The sequence below is a fragment of the Sprattus sprattus genome (genome assembly GCF_963457725.1).
Source record: "Sprattus sprattus genome assembly, chromosome: 16".
Classification (NCBI taxonomy): domain Eukaryota; kingdom Metazoa; phylum Chordata; class Actinopteri; order Clupeiformes; family Clupeidae; genus Sprattus; species Sprattus sprattus.
The window spans coordinates 30069025-30093141 of record NC_137914.1 but is presented as its reverse complement, the minus strand read 5'-3'; the positions used below and the strand labels follow the sequence as shown (position 1 = coordinate 30093141).

Sequence of the window (24117 nt, the reverse complement as noted above, 5' to 3'; positions counted from 1 at the left end):
CATCACGTTGGCATCAAAGGTTGTGCCCTATCTTGGTTTAGATCTTACCTCTCTGATCGCCATCAATTTGTTCATGTCCATGAGAAGTCGTCAAATCACACCAGAGTAAGCTACGGTGTCCCACAAGGCTCTGTCCTTGGACCACTGCTTTTTTCCCTCTATATGCTACCCTTAGGTGCTGTCATAAGGAAACATGGCATTAACTTCCATTGCTATGCTGACGACACCCAACTCTACCTATCAATGAAACCTGATGAAATTGTACATCTACCCAAGATAGAAGCTTGCCTCCATGATGTAAAATCTTGGATGACTAGCAACTTCCTGCTCCTCAACTCTGATAAAACTGAGGTTATGCTTGTAGGCCCCGATCAACTGAGAACTACACTATCTACTCATTTACCCTCACTCAATGGCTTCCCAACACCCAACACTAACATCAAAAACCTTGGTGTAACTATCAACCAAGACCTCCTACTTGACTCACACATAAAACAGATCTCAAAGACATCATTTTTTTATTTACGCAATATTGCCAAAATTAGAAAGGTCCTATCCCTCCAAGATGCAGAAAAACTAATCCACGCATTTATTACTTCCCGCCTCGATTATTGTAATGCTCTCCTGTCCGGATGCAGCATCAACACAATAAAGAGCCTCCAACTTATACAGAACGCTGCTGCTCGTACACTCACCAGAACTAAAAAATATGAACACATCTCACCGGTACTCGCTTCTTTGCACTGGCTCCCCGTTAAAAGTAGAATCGACTTCAAAGTACTCCTGCTAACATATAAAGCCCTAAACGATCTGGCTCCAAACTACCTCAAGGAATTAGTCGTCCCCTATTGCCCTCCAAGGCTGCTCCGTTCCCAGAGTGCAGGCCTCCTGGTAATTCCAAGAATATCAAAGACCACAATAGGAGGGAGAGCATTTAGCTACCAAGCCCCTCTCCTCTGGAACAATCTCCCTGCCTCCATCAGAGCTGCAGACACCGTGCCTATATTCAAATCAAGACTTAAGACATTCCTCTTTAGTGCATCATATAGCCAAAAGTAACCGCGCCAACAAACCAATCACCTGCTATACCAGCCACCCAGACATATCCGAACACAAATTCAAATATTACTTGCATTTAGTACCGCAACATCAAATGTGTTTCCTGTTTGCCGAGTGGATGCATGTACGGCCCCGGCAAACAGATCACAACAAAAAACAAATTAAACTACTACTTGTAATTTAGTACCGCAACATCATATGTGTTTCCTGTTTGCCGAGTGGATGCATGTACGGCCCCGGCAAACAGATCACAACAAAAAACAAATTAAATTACTACCTGTAATTTAGTAACGCAACATCAAATGTGTTTCCTGTTTGCCGAGTGGATGCATGTACGGCCCCGGCAAACAGATCACAACAAAAAACAAATTAAATTACTACTTGTAATTTAGTACCGCAACATCAAATGTGTTTCCTGTTTGCCGAGTGGATGCATGTACGGCCCCGGCAAACAGATCACAGCAAAAAACTAAATGTTCAATGTTAGTACCGCAACATCAAATGTGTTTCCTGTTTGCCGAGTGGATGCATGTACGGCCCCGGCAAACAGATCACAACAAAAAACAAAATGTTCAATGCCAGAAAAACTAAACATATCTAAATATTGCAATATGCAACAGGCAAACCGACACACAGGTGACATGTCCCTGGTTGGTGAAATGATTCATCTGTGTGTTTGTTCGTGCTGATTCCCGACTGACAGACCTGCAGACTGATTCGTCATTTCCTGTTTGTTAGATGGATCAGGAGGAGCCTCCTGGGCCTGATCACTCCCCTCCTCAGCCCGCCCCGAATCGCCCCTGCAGACCGGCTCCAGAGCATCACCAGCATCGCCCACGCCGCCCTGCTCCCCATCCTGGGCCCTCAACTCAGTCATCATCCCCTTGACGACTTCTCCCGCTGGATGTGACGACCCCCACCCTGGTCATCGGCAGCTCCATGGTCCGAGATGTCCACACCCCCCCCTTTAACAAGCGGCCCCTGCAAGGTCCACTGCCTCCCCGGAGCTAGGCGTGTTCCAATCGCTGATGGATGTGGAACTTTCCCTCCCCACCCCCACCACTCTGCACGTAGTCTCTCTACCTGGTCTACCTAGAGAAACCCTCGGCCAACCGCACCCACTGCATTGCCGTACACCTACTCTACCCAATACCCTATGCTAGCATTTATGTACAATATACATTATTGCCTCCACCGAAATGTTTCTCTGTCCCTACATCCCCTACCCCTGTAACAATAACCCTATTGCCACAGTAATCTGGTCTTGTCTGTATCATGTATTTACCACCAGATGTACGTACACATATGTCCAGTGACCAAATGCTGGCTGTGTATTGCCCCTGTTGCTTCCTTTCCCCTTCTGCCACACTACCCTTCCCCTTCCCCCCTTCCCCCCGTCCCACCTTCCTGTCTCCACCCAGCCGACCTCAAGCAGATGGGTCCCCCCTTATGTGCCGTGGTTCTGCTCAAGGTTTCTTCCTGCCTAACAGGGAGTTTTTTCTTGCTCCTGTTGCCGTTGTGCATGCATTAAGGGGGTTCAGGCTCTGGGCTCTGTTAAGCGCCGAGAGGCAATTGTATTGTTATGGCGCTATACAAATAAAATTGAATTGAATTGAATTGAATTGAATTGAATTGAATTGAATTGAATTGAATTGAATTGAATTGAATTGAATTGATTCTGACTACACTGATTTTGCCCCATCACAACACCTGGAACCTGAGATAGCCAACTCCAGCCCAACCACATCTGCTAAGAGATCATAAATCCTCAAAACTGCTCATGTACAATAAAATGACAGTACTTACAATAAGATCGATAGATAGGTACTTTATTTATATCTCTATGGACAAATTCTTGTGTCCACACAAATAGCTGGAAAGCTACAAACAGTCCTGAAAATCGTTCATGTTAAGTTGGATATTGTAGCAATCTCACTACGTCACTACGAGTTTGATACTTCAATGTTCTTCAATGACTTGGTCGTTCAATATTAGAAATCAGCTAGAATCTAGTAAACTAGCATAGCAACTATTTGACCGTAACAACCAGGAAACAACTTCAGCTGGAAAGTTTAATTCCTCAAAATCAGCTCACCAATAAAAAGCAGTCTTGGGTTCAAAGTGATCACAACCACTTGTATGATGTTAAATGGCTTCACATAGATATCAAACAATCCTCAGATAAATAATGTGAAATCAACGGAGCAAGGGCTTACTCTGATAACCATGTAAAAGGCATGCACTCAACCCAGTTTGTGAGGGATTGCGCTATGGAGTAAGGAAGCTGTCAGAATGTTCGTGTGTATAAAATAGATATACGTGCATATTTTTTGAAGTTGAGCAGAAAATACATATTTGTAAACTCTTACAAACACAAAATGCAACTTCACGATTACGATTTCTTCATTACGAATACGAATTCACGAATTACAAACACGAAATACAACTTCACAATAACGGTTTCACAAATTACAAACACGAAATGCAACTCCACAAGTTACGGTTCACAAACGTGACTTAACTGTCAAAAATACGTCACCACTTTCATACGTCATCACAGACATTATTATTGAGCAGAGGATACATCGATCCCACAGACTGCGCATGCGTTCAAGTTCCCGACCAAAGCCAAGAGAAACCATATAACAACACGATTTTGACCGGGGTGATAAAAACATGAAATTTGGCACACATTTAGCTTTTACCCTATCAAAAGATATTAGAAGGGGTGCCCAAGTGAAACTTGTTTCGTTTTAAGGAGATTTTAAGTTTTCACCGATATCAGGATATGCGTTACCTGTGGTATGATTTTCAAAACTGATTTTTTTTTGCCTAGAAATGCTCACCAAATAAGTGTTATTCATGCATGTTTGTGTTTTATAGTTTGCTTTTTATATGTGTTGGTTTAAACAAAGTAGCTAAATTAAAATAAACAGACAAAAAAAACATGCGCGAGCTCAACCTAGATTGCGGAACGACGTCCTGGTACAATAACAACATATTAAATAGCCTTCACAGCATGTTTTTTTTCGACATTGAGAACTGACTTATTTTCAAATAATCTATGTTTCCAGTGTATTTCGCTTACAGACTACTCTACACCTTTCATGACTTCAAATAACGTATTGATTAAGCATATAGGCCTATTCAGTGAAGCAGCAGCTTGGCTCCCCGCTCACGGTTCTATGCGAGAGCACCCCATCTATCATCATGAAAGTAAAAAACAAATAACGATAAAATTAAAATAAATATTAATGTCTGGATGGTCTGAGTAGACCACAGGTTCAATATTTGTAAAGTGTTTAATTTCTTGTGTTAGAGCGCCCTCTTGTGACCTTAGTTGGTATCTATAAATAATTTAGAATCCATAGCAACGCTTCCCGCTCCGTGTTGAGAGAATTGGTGTGATTGATTATTACGGAGAACGCTAGTTACTGTTTCTAAGATTTCCACCTGCATTTGAATCATATCTTACTCCCACGAGGGCAATGCTCTTTTACAGCTTGAAATTAAAGCATAAGAGATTAAGAAAGGAAGGCAGTCTATCTACATTCCTTGCTTACATCGACATACTTAGTTTTGAGTTGTTAACTTGCTGGATAGCCAAGTCAAACTTAGCAAGGCCAGACACAATTAACATTTTTCTACTGATCTGTGCTATTAATGTATGTTCTGCACGATTACAATCATTTCAAGCATTTAAATTTTCCTGTTTAAACAGTGAGAGGCAGCGACGAGCTGTGCCTCATCTGCAATTTTCAATGAATGAGCCTAATATGCATTGAGATGCTTGAGAATAATTACTCATGCATCTTCATTTGCTTAATGAATTTACGTTTTGTTAGGCCTATATTAGATGGAACCGGGAAGGCTGGCTTGTTACCGGCATCATCGTGTTTGAAAGCACGTCATTAAAAGCGTCTGTCCCTGTCTTAATGCAATGAATGAAACTTAGTCTAAGGTGATTTAAAATGACACCAAATTAATTTCGATTATTCTGCCGTTGGAATAATAATTTCCTTAAAACGAAAAAACAAGCAGTTTCACTTGGGCACCCCTTCTAATATCATTTGGAAGGGTAAAAGCTAAATGTGTGCCAAATTTCATTCTTTTAATCACCCCGGTCACGATCGCGTTGTTAAGCCACTATCAGTTTCTCTTGGCTTTGGTCGGGAACTTGAACGCATGCGCAGTCTGTGGGATCGATGTATCCTCTGCTCAATAATAATGTCTGTGGTGACGTATTTTTGACAGTTTAGTCACGTTTGTGAACCGTAACTTGTGGAGTTGCATTTCGTGTTTGTAATTTGTGAAACCGTAATCGTGAAGTTGTATTTCGTGTTTGTAATTCGTGAATTCGTAATGAAGAAATCGTAATCGTGAAGTTGCATTTTGTGTTTGTAAGAGTTTACAAATATGTATTTTCTGCTCAACTTCAAAAAATATGCACGTACTGTATATCTATTTTAAACACACGAACATTCTGACAGCTTCCTTACTCCATATTGCGCAATCTGAAATGAGACGCAGCTCGTTGCTGCCTCACCTCACGTGTCTCCTCTCTGTTTCACCAGGGCATGCGCAAATTCAGCGATTTTGATTATAAAAATGCTTAAAATAATTCTTATCCTACAGATATTACATATATACACATATCAGTAGATAAATATTAATATTTATTTTATGTTGACTAATGTTCAGTGCTTAGTGACCATGTGTTTGGGTAATAAAACACTTTTTCGTGTATGTCTGTGTATAATTGTGTGCAACAGTACAGGGAAAAGAGGAAATTATAAACTCAAAAAACTGCAGTTTAACTAATATGACCTAGATTGCATCTCAGAACACGTGAACTCTCTGGCCTTTTTGTGAAAATGTGGTACAATACAGAGCGAATAGTGACCCGGAAGCTAAAGCTTTCCTAATGGGCCAGTTGGCTTTTGTTTCAGTTTCAGTTTTAATGTCCCATGAATAGGTTAGCTTTAGCTGCCAGACCTCTATTTGCTCTGAGTTGTACCAAATGTTCTCATTGTTTTTCCTACTAATAGCAGGCAGTAATGTCGGACAACAGGGCTATGAGTCGATGAAGAGTTACACTTTAACTAAACAGCTTCGGAGTCATTCATGGTTCTAAAACATTTTCCGGGTTGATTGGATGTTGTCTCGCTACCTTTTTGAAAGTTTTTTCAACGTTTTGTAGGTTTGTACACATTGTGCGGAGTATTGTAAGAGTTGATACTATTACATTTATTAATGAAATATTGCTTGAGATGTCTTCAATGCCAATGGTCCAGGTTGTATTGACTACATATTTTGTTCATATAAAAATGTGTGTGTGTGTGTGTGTGTGTGTAACATGTTGGGAGTATCCATTGTTGCTGTAAAAAAAAAATAATCTACCTACTGTATCACTCGCTGCCACTGGAAAAATAAAATTAAAAAAATAAAATAAAATAAATTTCCTACCTACCCATGACCTCAACTGACAACCAACAGGAACCAAACTTTTTTTTTTTTTTTTAGGCCTCAGCGCAAACCACGGACTCGCTGGGCTTATTGCTCTTCTCAAACTGTTACTACAAATATTTGATATGGTTTCATAAATAAAGACAATTCAATTTAATAAAACAATAGTTTAATGATGAACCGTCATTCTTCCGCCACTAAAAAATATAGTTCTTAAATAAATCGTTGCCAAGCAACCAAGCAACCAGATGGAACACTGGGTATAAAATGCGCTATATGAATGCCTTGCCATTCGCTGCGCAGTAATATGGAATGTTATCAGGTCAAATTGTAAGGTAATGTTGGATTTTACAACGGCTTTTAGCCCATCACAATCAAGGATTTGAACAATCAGTTTAAGAATGCTTTTTTAAGGGTTAAACAAGGAAAGAAAATACTACAAAGGGAGAAAACAGAAAAAAAAAGAAAAAAAAACATGAGGTCGTAGAGATAATGTGTACAAGTTATAATCAGTCAGGAATGGCTAGTTAATATACATTGTCAGAACTAGGTCATTTATGTAAATGGACCATTTTCCCCATCTCTTTTCTCCAATCTCTTTTTGGAGCCGTATGGAATATGTCATCTGTTCAAGGAGGTGTAAATGTTTCACAATACCAACAAACGTGCCCACAGTAGGAGCGTCTTTCTGAAGCCAATATTTTGTGATCGCCTTTTTCCCAGCTGCCAACATAATTTTTAAAAGATACTCATCGTCTTTGGACAATCCCTCAGGGAAATGGCACAAGTAAAGATAAATGAATGTTACATCCACACTAAAACCCAAAACCTTATCAATGACTTCTGTCACATCCTTCCAGTAGATCTGGATTGAGGGGCACAGCCAGAATACATGGGCGTGGTCTACCATGCTTTCTCCACATTCCCTCCAGCACCCTAAGGGTTAAAATACACATACGCGTCTTTTTTCAGGCGCAGACGCTTCAGTAACGCCTTGGCAAAGTGTGGAGGCCAAAACAGACTTTTCAAGGAAAGCGCATTGATGAAAACCGTTTATTCAAAATTCTGACGTTGAAAATGGAACTATTTTTCGTGTTAAAATGTTAATTTGTTGACTGTAGAATTGTTTTTTTAAAAGCAATACTCGTGGTAGTGGGGTAGGTAAGGGATAATCCCACTCCCACTCGTGTTATATTGCTTAATCATACACCATCTTCCAGCATCAAAACAGGAAATAAGTGATAGTTAAGTTAAGTTAAGCCCGCCTGTTGCTTGATCTGATTGGCTGCCTGGGCCGAGTGTGACATTGATGAGCGGTGCGCTTCCCTGCCTTGCGCTAGAAAGTTGAGAATAGTTCAACTTTTAAGCGCACCTAAAAAACGCTACAAAGACGCAACGCGTGGTGGAGAAGGGACGCACACGCAAAACGCGCCGTACCATAGGAATTAATGCATTGCTCGCGTCCCGTTTAAAAAAAACGCGTACGTGTATTTGAACCCTAACTGAGTGTCTGTTTGTTTACCTTTTTGTTTAGGGGTGATAAAAAATCGAATCAAATTTTTCCAGCAAAAGTCTCTCCAACCAAAAGAGTTAGTAGTAGAGGACTGTGTTTTCCAAGCGTTCATCCACATGTCCTCTGTTATTTCAATGTCCAGTTCTTTTTCCCATCGTTGCTTCACATACTGTGTGGAGTCCTTTTTGAGTGATGTGATGCCACGGTACAGTCTGCTTATCATACCTTTACAGTTCCTACCATTATAGGCATCAACAAACAGCTGGACAACAGTTGACAATTCCCTCTGGTTAGGATCCTTAACCTCTTTACAGAAGTAATCAGAGATTTGTAAATACCTGTAGAAATCCACTTTACTCAGCCCATAAACCTGACATAGATGTTCAAAGCTATGAAGTGCCCTGTTTTGAATTATTGTACATAGAGATGTAATGCCATGATAAACCCATTGTCTATATCTGAGATCATACAATGACGGCTTGTAGTCAGGATCGTACGCAGGCCACCTGAGTAATTTGACCTCTCTCTGAAGCTGAGAGCGTTGAACTACACCAGCCCATATCTTCAATGATAAGTTCACCCATTGGCTGTCTGTCTGCGCTTTTTCCTTATTATTGTCAATACAACCTATTAATGATTGTATCGGGACATCTGTCAAAGATGTCTCTATATCTTTCCATTTGGCTTCATAAGAGCTACAAGTGGCCTTAGCTGAGCGGCTATATAGTAATCCTTTAAGGATGGGAGAGCCAAGCCCCCCTTTTCCTTTGGTAACTGAAGAGTGGAACATTTTACTCTTGGCCTCTTTTTATTCCATATGAATAGTGAAATATGCCTATTCCATTCTCTGAATTGTTTTAGGGGACTATAGGAAGAGACAGAAAAATATATAGTAATCTGGGCAGGATGTTCATCTTGACTGATCTAATTCTATCGCCAAAATCAAGGGGGAGGAGGCTCCATCTATCAAGGACATCATATATTTTTTTGTTTACACAGTTGTAATTAGAGTTATAACTGGGACAGATCTTTAGTCAAATTTATTCCTAAATTTTTGATTTGGGTGGAGTACCAATTGAACTTGTATTTTGTGGTGAATTCCTGTGTAGGAGCGAAATTAAATGTCATAACCTGGGTTTTATTAACATTAAGGACATATCCTGAATATTTCTGGGAGGCCAGTGGCTGGGTCAGTCAATGTGACAAGTACATCATCGGCGTACAGGCTTACTTTGTACTCCACTCCTCCAATGGAAATACCTTTCAGTTTCGCCTCCTGTCTTATTGCTTGGGCCAAAGGCTCAATAAACAAGTTGAAGAGACTGGGGCTGGCAGGGCAGACCTGTCTACATCCTCGCTCCAAACTAATGGGATCTGAGAGGCTGCCATTAACCTTGATCCTTGCTATTGGAGAAGAATAAAGCGCCTGAATACCACGTATAAATGTATTCCCAAACCAAATATTTTCATTACTGCATAAAGAAACTCCCATCCGACTGAATCAAAAGCTTTTTCCGCATCCAAACTCAAAATGATGGCACTGGATTGTTCTTTGTTAATGTTTTCAATGATATGGAGAGATCTTCTGATGTTATCCTGTGTTTGTCTATCTCTCATGAATCTTGTTTGGTCCTCATCTATTAAGTGACTCATTGCTGTTTCCATTATTTTTTGTTAAGATTGTAGCATAAAGCTTATAGTCTGCATTCAATACACTGATTGGTCTATTTTTCCAATCCATTCTAATGTCAACACCTGAGTTTCTTTGTGTGACAGCAGGGACAAGGTCACCGTATAGAGTCATCTGTGTGACATCAAGGACAAGGTCACCGTATAGAGTCATCTGTGTGACATCAAGGACAAGGTCACAGTGGACTGGGGGAGGACAGGGTAGAAGAGAAGAGGGAGATGAGAGCGGGAGGAGGAGAGGAGATGAGAGGAGGTAAAGGAAGCAAGTAAGGAAGAAAGGAGAGGGGAGGGAGGAGAGAGTGAGCGTGAGTGACTCTCAGTCTGTTGAGACTGGAGTGATGACTCACTCAGGCATATTGATAAGAGGAGAATGGCTGAGACGCGTGTGTTCTGATAAGAATGATTCACACACGCACACAAATTCACACATTCACACACACACATACACACACACAAACACACACACGTTCACACATACACACAAACACAAAAAAGCATACACACAAACAAACTAACACACACACCCTTGCATGCTCACACATGTATGCACACATACATACACACACAAACAAACAAACACAAAAAAGCACACACACAAACAAACTAAAACACAGACACACAAACACAGCACTCCCTGCTGAGCCTCCCTCCCTCACATTGCGTCCTCGTAATCAATGGGGCTTGATAATGATGACTGTTGAGCTTTGAAATGAGAACAGCAAATCCATGAACAACATCCTTCTGTGTCTGGCTGATCGCCCCGTTGTGATTCCCCTGGTTGCCATGGACACACCCTCATACCCCGACAGGGATCCACTAAAGCTGTTGACACATGAAGGGTGACAGCAGCAGGGGTCAAAGGTCAGCCCGCTCGCCAGACAAATCCACACATCAGCCGCCTGATTGGATTAAAACATTGCTACTGTTATGGGATTAAAATGGAGGAAATGGCAGAGGGGTGTCATGAACGCAAACACACACACACACACGCACGCACTCACACGCACGCACTCACACAGAGAGAGAGAGAGATTGAACACAAACACACACACACACACACACACACACACACACACACACACACACACACACACACACACACACACACACACACACACACACACACACACACACACAGATTGAACACATACACACATTTAGAGTGACCTAGGCAGATGGAGTAAACATGATCTTAAACACACACACCATGATAGAGCATAATGAGGGCTGAGTTATAGGATTACAATTGAGAAAATAACAGAGGGGTACCATACACAAACACAAACACACACACCCACACACACAAACACAAAAACAAACTCCATGCAATGATGCGCTTCTCTAAATTTCCCAGATTCCCCTGCTGTGTGTCCTCTTATCCCCTGCACTAGGGATGTGTTTGTGTGTTTGTATGAGTGTCTGTTATTGAAATGTGTTATTGGGGAGCAGTAGCCTGATTTAGCAAACACACATCCACACAACACACACATTCTCAGTTCAGCGTTGTTTGTGGGTTACCATGTCCTGCTTGCCTTTCTCCTCCATTCACCGACAGTAAAGCCATCAGACTCAATCCATCATGGCGCTAGTTCCTCCCTGGGCTTTTGAATGACTCACAGGCTCTCATCCACTTACACACACACAGACACCGCTCTCACCCACTTACACACACACATACACCACGCTCTCACTCACTTACACACACACACACACACACACACCGCTCTCACCCACTTCCACACCCCCACCATCAATAGCCTCCAAACGACTGCAAAATGACTTCAGAAGGACTTCCCATTTATGTCTCGCTCAGTCTCGACAATTTAAAACAAGTCCTATGTGTCAAATCATGACAATGATTACTGCACGTCTCTGACTCAAAACCCCACACTAATGTTCTCAATCAACACTGAATTACATCAGGGCACACACACACACACGCACCAGGGCTTGACACTAACTTTTTGGCTTAGGAGCACTGTGCTCCTAACCCAGAAAAATTGGGAGCACCAGCAAATATCTAGGCGCACCACTATAAAAAGTTGGCCAAACCAAGTCATACTACTATTAATCAATGTTAACAACCTGGAATAACATGTTTGAACAGATTATAAAAGGAAAGGCATAACCTTGCTAAGGCCTTTGATAGGTGGAAAAGAATTGCATGGTATTTTAGGTGATTTAGATCAAGGGTTCCCAACCTTTTCGACTTTTCGTATTTGTAACAGGTCAGGGCCCAACAGACACTCCGCTTATTTTAGTTTATCTATATTCCATTAGGCTAATTTAATCTATAATCCATTAATTCTAATTTATAAGCGAACATCAGCACCTGCTACAGGTGGAAGCCTAGAAATTAATAAAAGAAAATCTAACTCCAGATATTGCATCAAAATTGTATTGTGCACCAAAAAACAACATAAAATCAAACACAGAACTTAGTTGCCGTAGGCCTAAGCCTATTTGTGCACAGCAAACAAGCAAGGAAATAACACCAGAATATACCCAAAAAGTAGCATGCACTCAAATCAAGTGATAAAACATGCAAACAAGACCACTCAGCTAGGCCTAATTAAAATAGGTGATGCTTCAGACATGCAAACAAATAGGTTCAAATAATGTTCAATATAATGATTCAAATAATTGGAAAAATTATTTAAATCTGTGGCTGCAATCTATTATCAACATAAATAGCACTTCCTGGGCAGTAGTTCGAATTGGTAGCTCTCCACAGAAAGGCATGTCCTCTTGGAGAATAACACTCCAATAATAACGCAAAAAAAAAAACAGCACTAATGCAGCTTTACTGACGTCCGTCGACTCGTCTAACTTATTTTAAAAGGAGCGGGCTGCCTTTCATCTGTACGTGAGTGCTGGATGTCACGTCTCCAAATGTCGATTCAGATTTGAGCGCCTCAATAGACAGCTTTAAAACGCACTCAACACACTGCGCTTGGGCTCAACCTCCATTCACAAAACCAAATATAATTGAATCAGGGTTGTATTTACGCTGAATATTAATTGTGTTGGTAGTAGTTCTTTCGCTTAATTTCTCCGCTAATATCGCCACAGACTGGTCTAGTTATTTTCCTAGGGAAGTCGTGGAGTGTGGGTTGGCGACCATCTAACCTGGGACTGCTTTCTGTCGGGTGCTTTGCATTAAGGTGATCACTTAAAGACGAGCTGCTTCTGTTCTAGCTTAGCCTGACGATGTCATACTCATAATTCTAGTCAGAATATGAGTCTGAGACCGGACCACTGGGCTGTGATTATGGGGCGTGTTTCAACGAACCAGGAAAGAAAATTCCTCTTCGCTGAATTGGATACCTAGAACCAATCAGAGCAACGTAGTATTATTACCATCTGATAGATTAAACTTTTACCTGATCCCGTAGGAAGGACGGCAAAAACATCTTTTCAATCGACAAATGCCTTGATCGCGTTTCTCTGTTCCTCTTTCAAAATGAATGCGCTGTCAATATCTGTTGAGACGTTACTTAATTAGCACTCAAGGCTAGAAGCTACCATTAGTTCTAATGTTCTTTTTGTCTACGCTGTTAGCATAACCTTTCAATAATGGTCAAGAGTGCATAAGTTAAGACCTACAATCCTAGGCAACATTGGTGTTGCGTATACACAACTAACCGAGTCAATGTAGACATAAAAAAAGTCGTGTAGATACCTTAAATCATATCAAATATGTCCCACTAAGCTCCCGAGACGGCGCCATCTTTGTTCGATGTATACCGGTAATCTATCTATGTCTGTCCATCAACGTATAAAGCCCGCCCTTACAATTTGAATGGTCAGATCCCTTTTCGGGGCCGTTTAAACCCTCCCAACTAGCTCGACTCCAGACTGAATCTCCCGGACCAAACATTTTGTGGGCGGAGTTCAGGCTGGTATCCAGGCTAGTTCTAGCTAAATTTAGCCTTCAAATGCTCCATACAACTTTAGTTTGGTCGATTGTTCCGTCATTTTGCCTCTTAAATAGAAACTTTCCGCTCAGCTCTTCCCATCTTCCACTATCGCTTCGTTATCTCCTGTCTAAATGACTGCAGGCACGTTTCGTGTTGTGTCAACGCAAACCGAAAGTAAACATGTTGCGTTACCTGCTTTAAAATATTGTATCGCATTAAGCCCGTCTACAATGATATCATAGATTAACGCATTAACGTTGATAGTCCAAATTAATATTGTTGTCAAGTAAAAATCAGTTCTTCTTGGAAAATTAGTGGGGGGGAAAAACACCCTGAAACCCGCAATTTTTGCCTGTTTCTACAGGCGCACGCGTGCGACTGTGATTTCAAATCAAGTCGCACGGCCAAAATTCCAGTCGCATATGCGACCAGATCAGTCACACTGGCAGGCCCTGCGCACACAATCCCACACATGCACCCAAACACACACATTAAACCACATATAACAACATGCACACACTAACATACAACCACAAACACACACACACAACCACAAGCACACACACAACCACATGCACATATCCACACACACACAACCACATGCACTAACACACACACACACACACACACACACACACACACACACACACACACACACACACACACACATCATTATCACAAATGCTACCCTTGTTCACACCAGAACTGCCACTATAGCTGGAGGAGACCCTTGAGGAGGCATGAGAAGCTGGCCAGTGGCTGCTCTGCAAGGGCCCTCTACTCTACTCACTCTCCAGTGCTGTGGGAGTTCAATTATTTACCAGACAATTCATCACAAGCCATCATGCCTCAACTATGTGACTAGGCCTAATATATCAGATTCACCATGCTTAAAACGCTGATAAGGCATGTCATTGGTCTAATTAGCACCCTCCAACATAACATTAAGACTATATTTATGAATGGAAATATTTCTATTGTTTACATTCCATCTATTCTGCTTTCTATTTCTATCTCCATTAATACGTTATGCTTACATTCCATCTATTCTGCTTTCTTTTTCTATCTCCATTAATACGTTATTCTGTTTCTGCTTAGATTACACGTAGAATTGCATTACAAGTAGTGTTGACCTCAACGAACCGACAACTGTGACTAGCTTGAGTCTTTGTGACAGGAAATAGGACAGGACTGGTGCTGGTCTGGTACTCGTTAAGACTGGCCTTAAGACTGGTCTCTTGTTAAGACTGGCATCTCGTTAAGATTGGACTCTCGTTAAGACTGGCCTCTCGTTAGGGCCTGTCATTCATGCATTCAAACCAAAGTAAAACAAAACTCACACACACAAACACACACACACACACACCCACATGCAATGTGTGCTTGTTATCCTCAAATGAGTATGTATGAATGTCCCTACAGGATATGACCTTGTGTGTGCGAATGACCCACACAAGATGACCTTGTGTGTATAAGTTCTCCCACGGACGTTGGCTTTGAGTGTGTGTGTGTGTCTACTTGAGTGTGTGTGTGTGTCAAATACCTTTAAGGGTATGTGTGTGAACCAAATGAATGAAAGCTAATTATTTTAGAGGCTGTGGGGGCATGAATTGATGCTACCAATTTCCCTGGGGGTGTGCTAGACGCACACACATAGTCCTGCACACACACACACACACACACACACACACACACACACACACACACACACACACACACACACACACACACACACACACACACACACACACACGCAAACGCACAACCACACACACCACTTGCCATTCATCAAGGGGAGCAGGGCTAATTCCCATCTCAGCATCTGGACAGACACACACACAGCGATCAATACCTGCTAGTTCCACAGTGCAGGGTCACATGTGCGATTGTACGGCCTGCATTGCATTGATCCAGAGCTACCAACCTTATCTTTCTCTTTTTTCCCCTTCCCCATATACACTGCAAAAAGTGAAATCTTAGTCAGATAAAATATCTTTAATCAAGGCAATGTATGCTTGTTTTTTGTCTGACAAGTTATTATTTCTTACAGGCATTTTTTGTGTTAGAACATTTCACTTGCTTCAAGCGTTTCAGTCCTTACTTATCTTAATAAGGGTTTATTACTTGTTACTGAGATTTTATTACTGGTTCTGAGCATGTTAATGCTTGAAACTAGAATTGCCATTATTATAAGGCAGTTTGATCCCCACTTTCAAGCACAAAACTGCTTTGTCAAAGTCAGAATTTCTTATTTCAAGCATTTTATCCTTCTCAGTCAACTACACTAAAAACAAGTACATTTGCCTAGATACCAAAGATATCTAAGAATTATTTTCTCAATATGTAGGGAAAGGTGCTTATATTCAGCAAATGCTAGCAACATCCTTTTGAAATGAGTGTGCATGCTAGGCAATTCATCTTGAAATCAGTCAAGCTACATTAAAAACAAGAACATTGGCCTAGATGCCAAAAATATTTAAGAATTATTATCTCAATACAGGGGCGGAGTGGGACACAAAAATCCACCGGGACTATTCTGACTGCACCGGCCCACCACGTGCCCAAAACTGGCCCAACCCATCCCCTCCACCTCCCATTTATCAACTACACAAACAATTATTGTTAGATTTAGTGTTGATGTGTGGGTGACAGACATGTGTATTTGTATATGTACTATGGAAATACGGAACAAATCACGTCCAGTATTGGCTCAAATGTTATGCTAATTCGCAACAATGTGTCCTGTCAACTCACTCGCATCACTAGTTGACGGCTGGTTGAATAAATCCGTAATTCTTGTACATTTTGATGCACTCTCCTCCAGCATCCGCTTCTTTTTCAGTCTGGCCTTTTCGGCCCCTCCTTTCTCCTTTCTCATATGTCCCTCCATCAGGTACGCTTCACCTGCTCTCTCTCCCTCATAGCCGCTAATTTAACTCCCTACGTTCACTTGATGAAGGCAGAACGATACGCATTTCCCATGAGGCTCTGCTCCGACCATTGTAAATTAATTTATGAACAAAAAAACGAATTGCTGGCCAATTTATATTTGTGGTCATGAAAGTAATGTAGCGTCTGAATAAAAATAATTACATAAATATAGGAGGCTAAACAGAAATCAGTTGGCTGGATTCATGAGAGTGAGTTTAACACCCACCAATAAATGTGCAATAAATATTGGTTGGACCACTCCACGTGTAACTCTCGGAGATCTCGGAGATTTTAACGCTACCAAGATTTGACAGACACGACAACTCAATGGGCAGCTCATACACTTGACACGGCTGCGAAGGCCGGCCTGCAGGATGAGTCACGTGAGTTCATTAGCCGACCGGCCCACCGGGAAAAGTCCCGGTTCTCCCGATGGCCACTCCGCCCCTGTCTCAATATGTAGGGAAAGGTGCTTATATTCAGCAAATGCTAGCAACATCCTTTTGAAATGAGTCTGCATGCTAGGTAATTTATCTTGAAATCAGTAAAGCTACACTGAAAACAAGTACATTTGCCTAGAAACCGTAAGAAATATTTTCTCAATATCTAGGACAAATAATGTTTTTAATTTTATTTTTCAAGCTTAATTTTTGGGCTTTTTTGCCTTTAATCGGATAGGACAATAGAGAGAGACAGGAAGCTAGCTGGAGGGAGAGATTGTGAAACGACTGCAAGTCAGTCTCGAACCTGAACTCTTACCTGTGTCCCCATCAGACCCATTCATGGTGCAGGGTTGCTGCCGCTTGCGCCACAGCTCCAACCTTAAAGCAGTCATCTCTTGAGGATATTGGTATTTGTTTTGGAGAGTTTTGAAGTCAATGCATATGTGCAATTGATAATTGAGATAATAGAGATTGTGTAGATAGCATTCGCAGCTGTTTACCATAGCAACTGTGTCTAGGTTGAAGTTACTAATTACAAATTATTTGAAGCATTCTTTGTGCTATCTGCAAAATCTATATTAGCTGACACACACACACACACACACACACACACACACACACACACACACACACACACACACACACGCACACAAACACACACACACGTCCAACAAAATGGAAGTGTGAGCAGCATAGCATGTCTTAAGTTCAGAAATGATCGCTCACTCTTTTTCAGCTTTGTTCTACAGTTCATTATCTTCCGGATTGAGGAAAAGATGGAGTGGCCAGCAAAAAGGTCTGTAAACGGATTTTATTCTAGCAGGAACTAGGCCACCTTATCCAGCTCATCTGTACAGCTAAGGTCTGTATACCAACTAGGCTTCAAGCTTGTCAAAAGCTACGTGTGCTAGCAGCCACCAGGCTACCTCATTCAGTTCATCTGTATAGTGAAGCTCTTCCATGACTCGACTAGCTACCTCACTATGTTCATTAGAGCCTATAGCGGAGATAAGTTTACACTGTGAAGCTTTTCTGTAGAGTTCAGCTCTTTAGCAGACATTTTACCTCATCAGGTTCATTAGTAAAGTTAGGCAACAAGGCTACCTCATCAAGCCTGACAGTAAAATTAAGCTGTACAGATAGACTTATTAGCAATGACTAAGTCATATCATAAAGCTAGGCCTCAGTAGGCACTGGACTACATCTTCCAGGTAATTTGTAGAGCCAGTTTCTTCACTGACTGGACTGGTTACCTCATCAAGTTCATCAGTAGCGCTAGGCTGGGTTAGCAACAACTAGGCTACCTCATTGAGCTCCATTGAAGCGCTAGGCCCTTTGTCAGTGCACTCAGACATGAACACAGCCCCCTGCTCGTGTGGAGGCTGATGAGATCTCTACAGAGGGCCATCCATCACCCCTCCACAGAGAGCAGCCCTTTCTCTGCTGCGCCCCTGCCGAGGGAGATTACATCAGATTACCGACTAGCTTCCAGCGCCAGACAATACCTCAGACGTATGAATCTAACCGAGGCCCGGACAACACACGCAAGAGTCAGACAAGAGCGGCGTAGTAACACTGTGCATGACGGATGACACACACTGTAGGTAACGGAAGTTCCTTTGAGGGAGGAGGGGTTGTCAACTGATTTTGAGGTGATTATTAGGAAACCCCCCCCCCCCCCCCACACATCCAAATCCATTCCAGCCCACACCTCACCTCCAGCTTGTGTCATTCATGCTTGAGTTAACAAGCGTAATCACACACACAGACACACACACAGCGAGCTGGGGATGCACACACACACACACACACACACACCTCTTAGCTCAGTGAGCCACAATACAATCACACACGCAGACAAACACACTTCTGAGCTTATTGAGCCAACACACACACACACACACACACACACACACACACACACACACACACACACACACACACACACACACACACACACACACACACACACACACACACACACACAAATGATGCTTTTGTTCTGTTCTATTGATTAGTAGCTGGCATTAGCTCCATTTAAAAAGGAATCCAAAACAGGAGCTCCCAATAATCTCCTTTCCCCTGAAATATCCGCACTGAGAAACACACGTTTGCTCCACCATACACAGGCTTTTCTGCATTTCCACTGCAGTCTGTGTAAGCTGCTCACCTCTTATGCAATGAGTCGGGGAAGGAGCGAGAGAAAGGTAAAGGGAATGAGAAGAAGGGTGAGAGAGAGAGAGAGAGACAGAGAGAGAGAGAGATGGTAAAATATGCTGGGCGTTTAGCTCCCTTCTCAAATCGGAGCAACAGACAACACCGTATCAAAATTCAGCACGATCATTAGATTACATATTAGGTAGGTGATTTTATCCATTCGGATATACATTTGGCATCTTTACATCTTTATGTGTTCTTCCTAGATAGACCCATAACCTTGGTGTAGTTATCACCTAAACCAACTTTCAAGGCTGACTTGGCATGAGAGCCTGTGTGTTTTTTGGCGTAAGATACAATGAAGTCAATTAATTGTTTTTCTTTGTGCTAGCATGAGATGTGAGCCAGGACCTAAAAGCTCATGTACCAAGCAACGCTGCACCTAGTTCTATTTCATTTTTACTGACCCCCAGAGGCAGTGCTTTCAGCACTGGATGTCAATCACGTGTACGTGTAGTTCGAGTGCTTGTATCAACAAAGTCACCTGTGACCTGGGTAGGGGTGGGAAAAAAAAAATCGATTTATTTTTTTCTCGATTCTCTCTAAAACAATTCTGTCTCGATTCAGAAGAGTTTATAATCGTTTTTGTAATAAATTTTTTTTTTATTTTTTTAAACATCCATTTTATGTTGGAATGCAAGCTGCATCGATTATTGCATTGCTCATAGAAAGTCAAAATTGTGACAAGAAAAGCTTTTTCTCTAATAAAGAAAATAGAGAAGGTAATTCATCTGTTGATTTTCTTTCATTATCAAACACAAAGTAGGAAGTGATTTTAGACTCTGAGTTGCAAACTCAAATGATTAAAAAAATCGAAATGCATCGATAATTGTTTTATCGGTTTAGAATTGATAATCGATAATTGGTTTAAAATCGATAATCGGTTTAAAATCGATTCTCGATTATCAATTCTAAACCAATAAAAAGGGTTTTTTTTTATTTAAAAAATCGATTTAAAATCGATAATCGATTTAGAATCGAATCGTTGACCTCTGAATCGGAATCGAATCGAATCGTGAGGTGCCAAGTGATTCCCACCCCTAGACCTAGGTGACGTATGCCCCTTTGCCCCGGTACTAAAGGCACGTTCACCCAGGACTTGACCCTTATTATCTTCTTGTGAATATTCTGAGTGACTGCCAAACTCTGGCGGTCATCCGAAATTCATAGAACCATGGTTACATACGTAACCTAGCATATTACCACATGCACTACAGGAACATCCTGAGACAGGAACTAAAAGCTCATGTACCAAGCAACGCTGCACCTAGTTTTACCACATGAACTACAGGAACACTCCAACAGACATCACTGTATTTGTTTGTTCATGAGTTTTAGACCCATGACCATGGTGTAGTTATCACCAAGCTTTACCAGATAAGCTACAGAACCAGTCCAACAGCACCATGAATTATGCCTCTAATAACAAACATCCTCTTTCAAACTTGGCACCCCATCGGGGCTGAATCCCTTCCAGAGTGACCTGCTATCTAGTTAGCCATCAGCAATCTACATGGGTCTATTGAAACACATAGGGACCGATCTACATGGGTCTATTGAATCACATAGAGACCAATCTACATGGGTCTATTGTATCACATAGAGACCAATCTACATGGGTCTATTGAAACACATAAGGACCGATCTACATGGGTCTATTGAATCACATAGAGACCAATCTACATGGGTCTATGGAATAACATTGAGACCAATCTACACGGGTCTATGTTGCTATTAGCTGTTGCATGCCAGCAGATGTTACCAGCTGTTTACTGAACAGAACAGACAATAGCAGCTGTGTGGTACACTAATTGCCTACTACCAGATGCTACACTATGCTTCCACATAACTGCAACTAGCTGTTAACAGCACTAAGGCTCATGAAAACCAGCTGTATGCTATGCTTATGTTCCATGTGCGATGTTGTTTAGTGTTACAGATATTAGCTGCCGACCGGATACAAAAACACACCTGTAACATTCACCTTTACACTCATGTGATGATAGGCATTCAATGCCGTACTATCAACATGCTATACTGCTGCTGCCGGTAGCTGCTAAATACAATATTGATAAAGCATGTAATACTATAGTCAGTTATCTGCTGTTAGCTGCTGAATATAAAACGGATGTTCCCTTGCAGCATTATGCTACAGTAATAGGCTAATGTCTCTGTTAGCAAGCGGATGTTAAACTATCTTCTATTGATGTCACATGCTTATAGTTCACATGTCTTCCAATTAAAGGTACACTCTGTAATTCTATGCCCTATACACTTTTTGTCAAATTCAGCAAATTGCTCCTCACGGCCATCTAACTGTCCCTTCAGTGTATGCACTATAAAATTAAAAAAAAAAAAAAACCTCCGGTGTTCATCCGCAGTCCTGGCTTTGTAAATGGGATACTGTGGCTCAAACCGAGCCATAAACAATTCCAGCTAATCAACATGGTGCTTCAGTAAGGGAATGGGGTAATTTGATTGACCATTAAGCTAAAATATCAACAACCTTTCACAAAACCAAGTCTAACTTCAACCAGATTACATCTTTAGTCTAACTTCAACCAGATTACATTTTCAGTCTAACTTCAACCAGATTACATCTTTAGTCTAACTTCAACCAGATTACATGTTAAATCTAACTTCAACCAGATTACATCTTTAGTCTAACTTCAACCAGATTTCCTTCTGAAAGGAGCATTAGGAGGCCTCCACAGTGAGACGCTCACATTTTGAAATATGAACAGGCTTGCGTTCTAGAAAACAAAACAAAATGTTCCACTATGAATGCTAGATAGTAATAACTCCTCCTCCATTTGACCATTTCCCTCCTGAAGGTGCATTATCGTCAGCGTTCTCACCTTGGCCTTGCCAGTGCTCTGCAGGATGTGCACGAGGGCGGAGGCCATCTCCTCCTTGTTCTTGACACTGAGCGCCGGTTCCAGCATGGAGCACATCAGCAGGTAGTTGTTGGTGATGTACTCGGCAAACTCCTTGTACTGCTCCATGGGCAGGATGCACATGCTCTGGTGCCGGGACTTCATGCGGATCATGGGGCCCGGCGTCTTGCCCTTGTTGGGGTTCGGGGTGCTGACGGTGTACCATTTCTCCATGAACTGCCGCCCAGTGACGGCACCGATGGGGATGTTGACCAATCCCACGTAGTTGTTCTTGTCTTTCTTTTTCTTCTTGTCCGTCTCCTTGTACAGATGCACGGTGATGCTCTTGATGGCGGGCAGGTTGTTGAACTCAAAGTGCTCTCCCCAGAAGACATTGTCTGTTTTGAGTTTGCAGGTAGTCCGCGCGTAAAGCGTGTCGTCCAGGCAGAGCTCGCAGAAGTACTTCTTCTTGGCCGGCAGGTCTTTAGCCTCAATAATCCACAGTTTCAGTAGGTTCTCCACGCGGCGACTGTTGTCCTGCGGGGAAATAGAGACGTCATCAACATAGACCATCAACACACAATCGCTACACTGTTCAGTGTTTCAATTATCTTTTTCTCTAGATTTATCAGTCAAAAGGAAAGTTCAGCCCTTTCGTGTGTGTGTGAGTGTGAGTGTGTGTGAGTGATACCTTACTTATATCTAGTATCAGTAAAAGGGCTGAGATGATAAACATGACTGTTTTAATGATCACAGGAGAGCATGACTGTACATCATTTCTCTGTTGACATGAAGATTAAGGAGACGTGTTACTTTGTTGGGGTGCACGGCTCGTCGTAAGTTCTCCATCCATTTGTCCCTCTCTGCGGCTGAGCGACACGAGAAACATTTGCTTCCTGTTGATGTGGTCACCTGGAACAACCAATAAGCCCATTAACCACTGGTCAGGTTAAAGGGGGAAAAAAGATCACAGCATCTCTTCAATGGACAAATACATGATTGATGTCAGGGACCTTACAGCACTTTAGCCACCTGTGCGAGTGCCAAGGGATTATATTCACTTCTCCATGTTTGTTTTAGTGTGTGTGTGTGTGTGTGTGTGCGTACCTCGAAGCAGTAGTCCTGTCCAAGGATGCTGCTGTGCACTGGTTTGATGAGCACCTCGTCCTCCATGCTGAGGTCCAGAGCTTCTACTGCACTAGTGGGGCTGAGCAACGACTCGTGGGAGCGAGACTCCTTCAATCTCGGCATCAGATGGGATCTACACACATGCACAGACAGACACAAAGAGAGGAGGAGAGAATGAGTGAGCGGCCCCTTTAGCCTCTGCATCAAATTGGATCTGTACACACACACACACACACAAACACACACACAGATACACACACACACAGATACACACACACACTCACACAAATATAGAGGGAGAAAGAAAAGGTGGATCTGTATACACACAGCAGAAAGAGGGAGAGAGCGAAAGAGTACAAGAGGGAAAAACCCACGCCCAGAGAGAGAGAGAGAGAGAGAGAGAGAGAGAGAGAAACTTTCAACCTTGGAATCAGATGGGATCTACACACACACATACAGAGTGACAGACCCACGCACACTCACACACACACACACACACACACACACACAAAGGGAGAATGAGATTATTTCAACCTTGCATCAGATAGCATCCACAGAAAGAAAGGAAAAAGGAAGAGAGAGACAAAAACATAATTCTGTGGAAAATGCCAGGATCAACAAGAGCTGCAAGGTCCCAGATACCAGGGGCATATTTCAGAATGGCTTGGCTATCTATGCCATTTATTCAAAATGTGGCGTAGATTTCTAGAAGCATCTTACCCGCGCATAATTATTTTGGATATAGGCCTATTTGTCTGTATGTGTGAGTGTGTGTGTGTGTGTGTATAAAAAGCAGAAACTAGGGGAGTATATGCTCTTTAAATATCACATCATTGGGTATGGTTGATCTCAAATAGTCAAACACACACTAACAC

The 24117-nt window shown here is 41.9% G+C and overlaps 1 protein-coding gene across 1 annotated transcript in view; it reads right to left on the bottom strand.

The window, feature by feature from the left end:
• Positions 1–24117, bottom strand: part of dab2ipa (DAB2 interacting protein a) — a gene marked incomplete at its 5' end in the record, with an annotated part of 178686 nt that overhangs the window by 14620 nt on the left and 139949 nt on the right. Inside the window, 3 exons of the mRNA XM_080853935.1 lie at positions 22097–22651; positions 22928–23026; positions 23222–23375. Of these exons, the coding sequence (XP_080710061.1) occupies positions 22097–22651; positions 22928–23026; positions 23222–23375 (808 nt within the window). The remainder of the gene's footprint in view (positions 1–22096; positions 22652–22927; positions 23027–23221; positions 23376–24117) is intronic.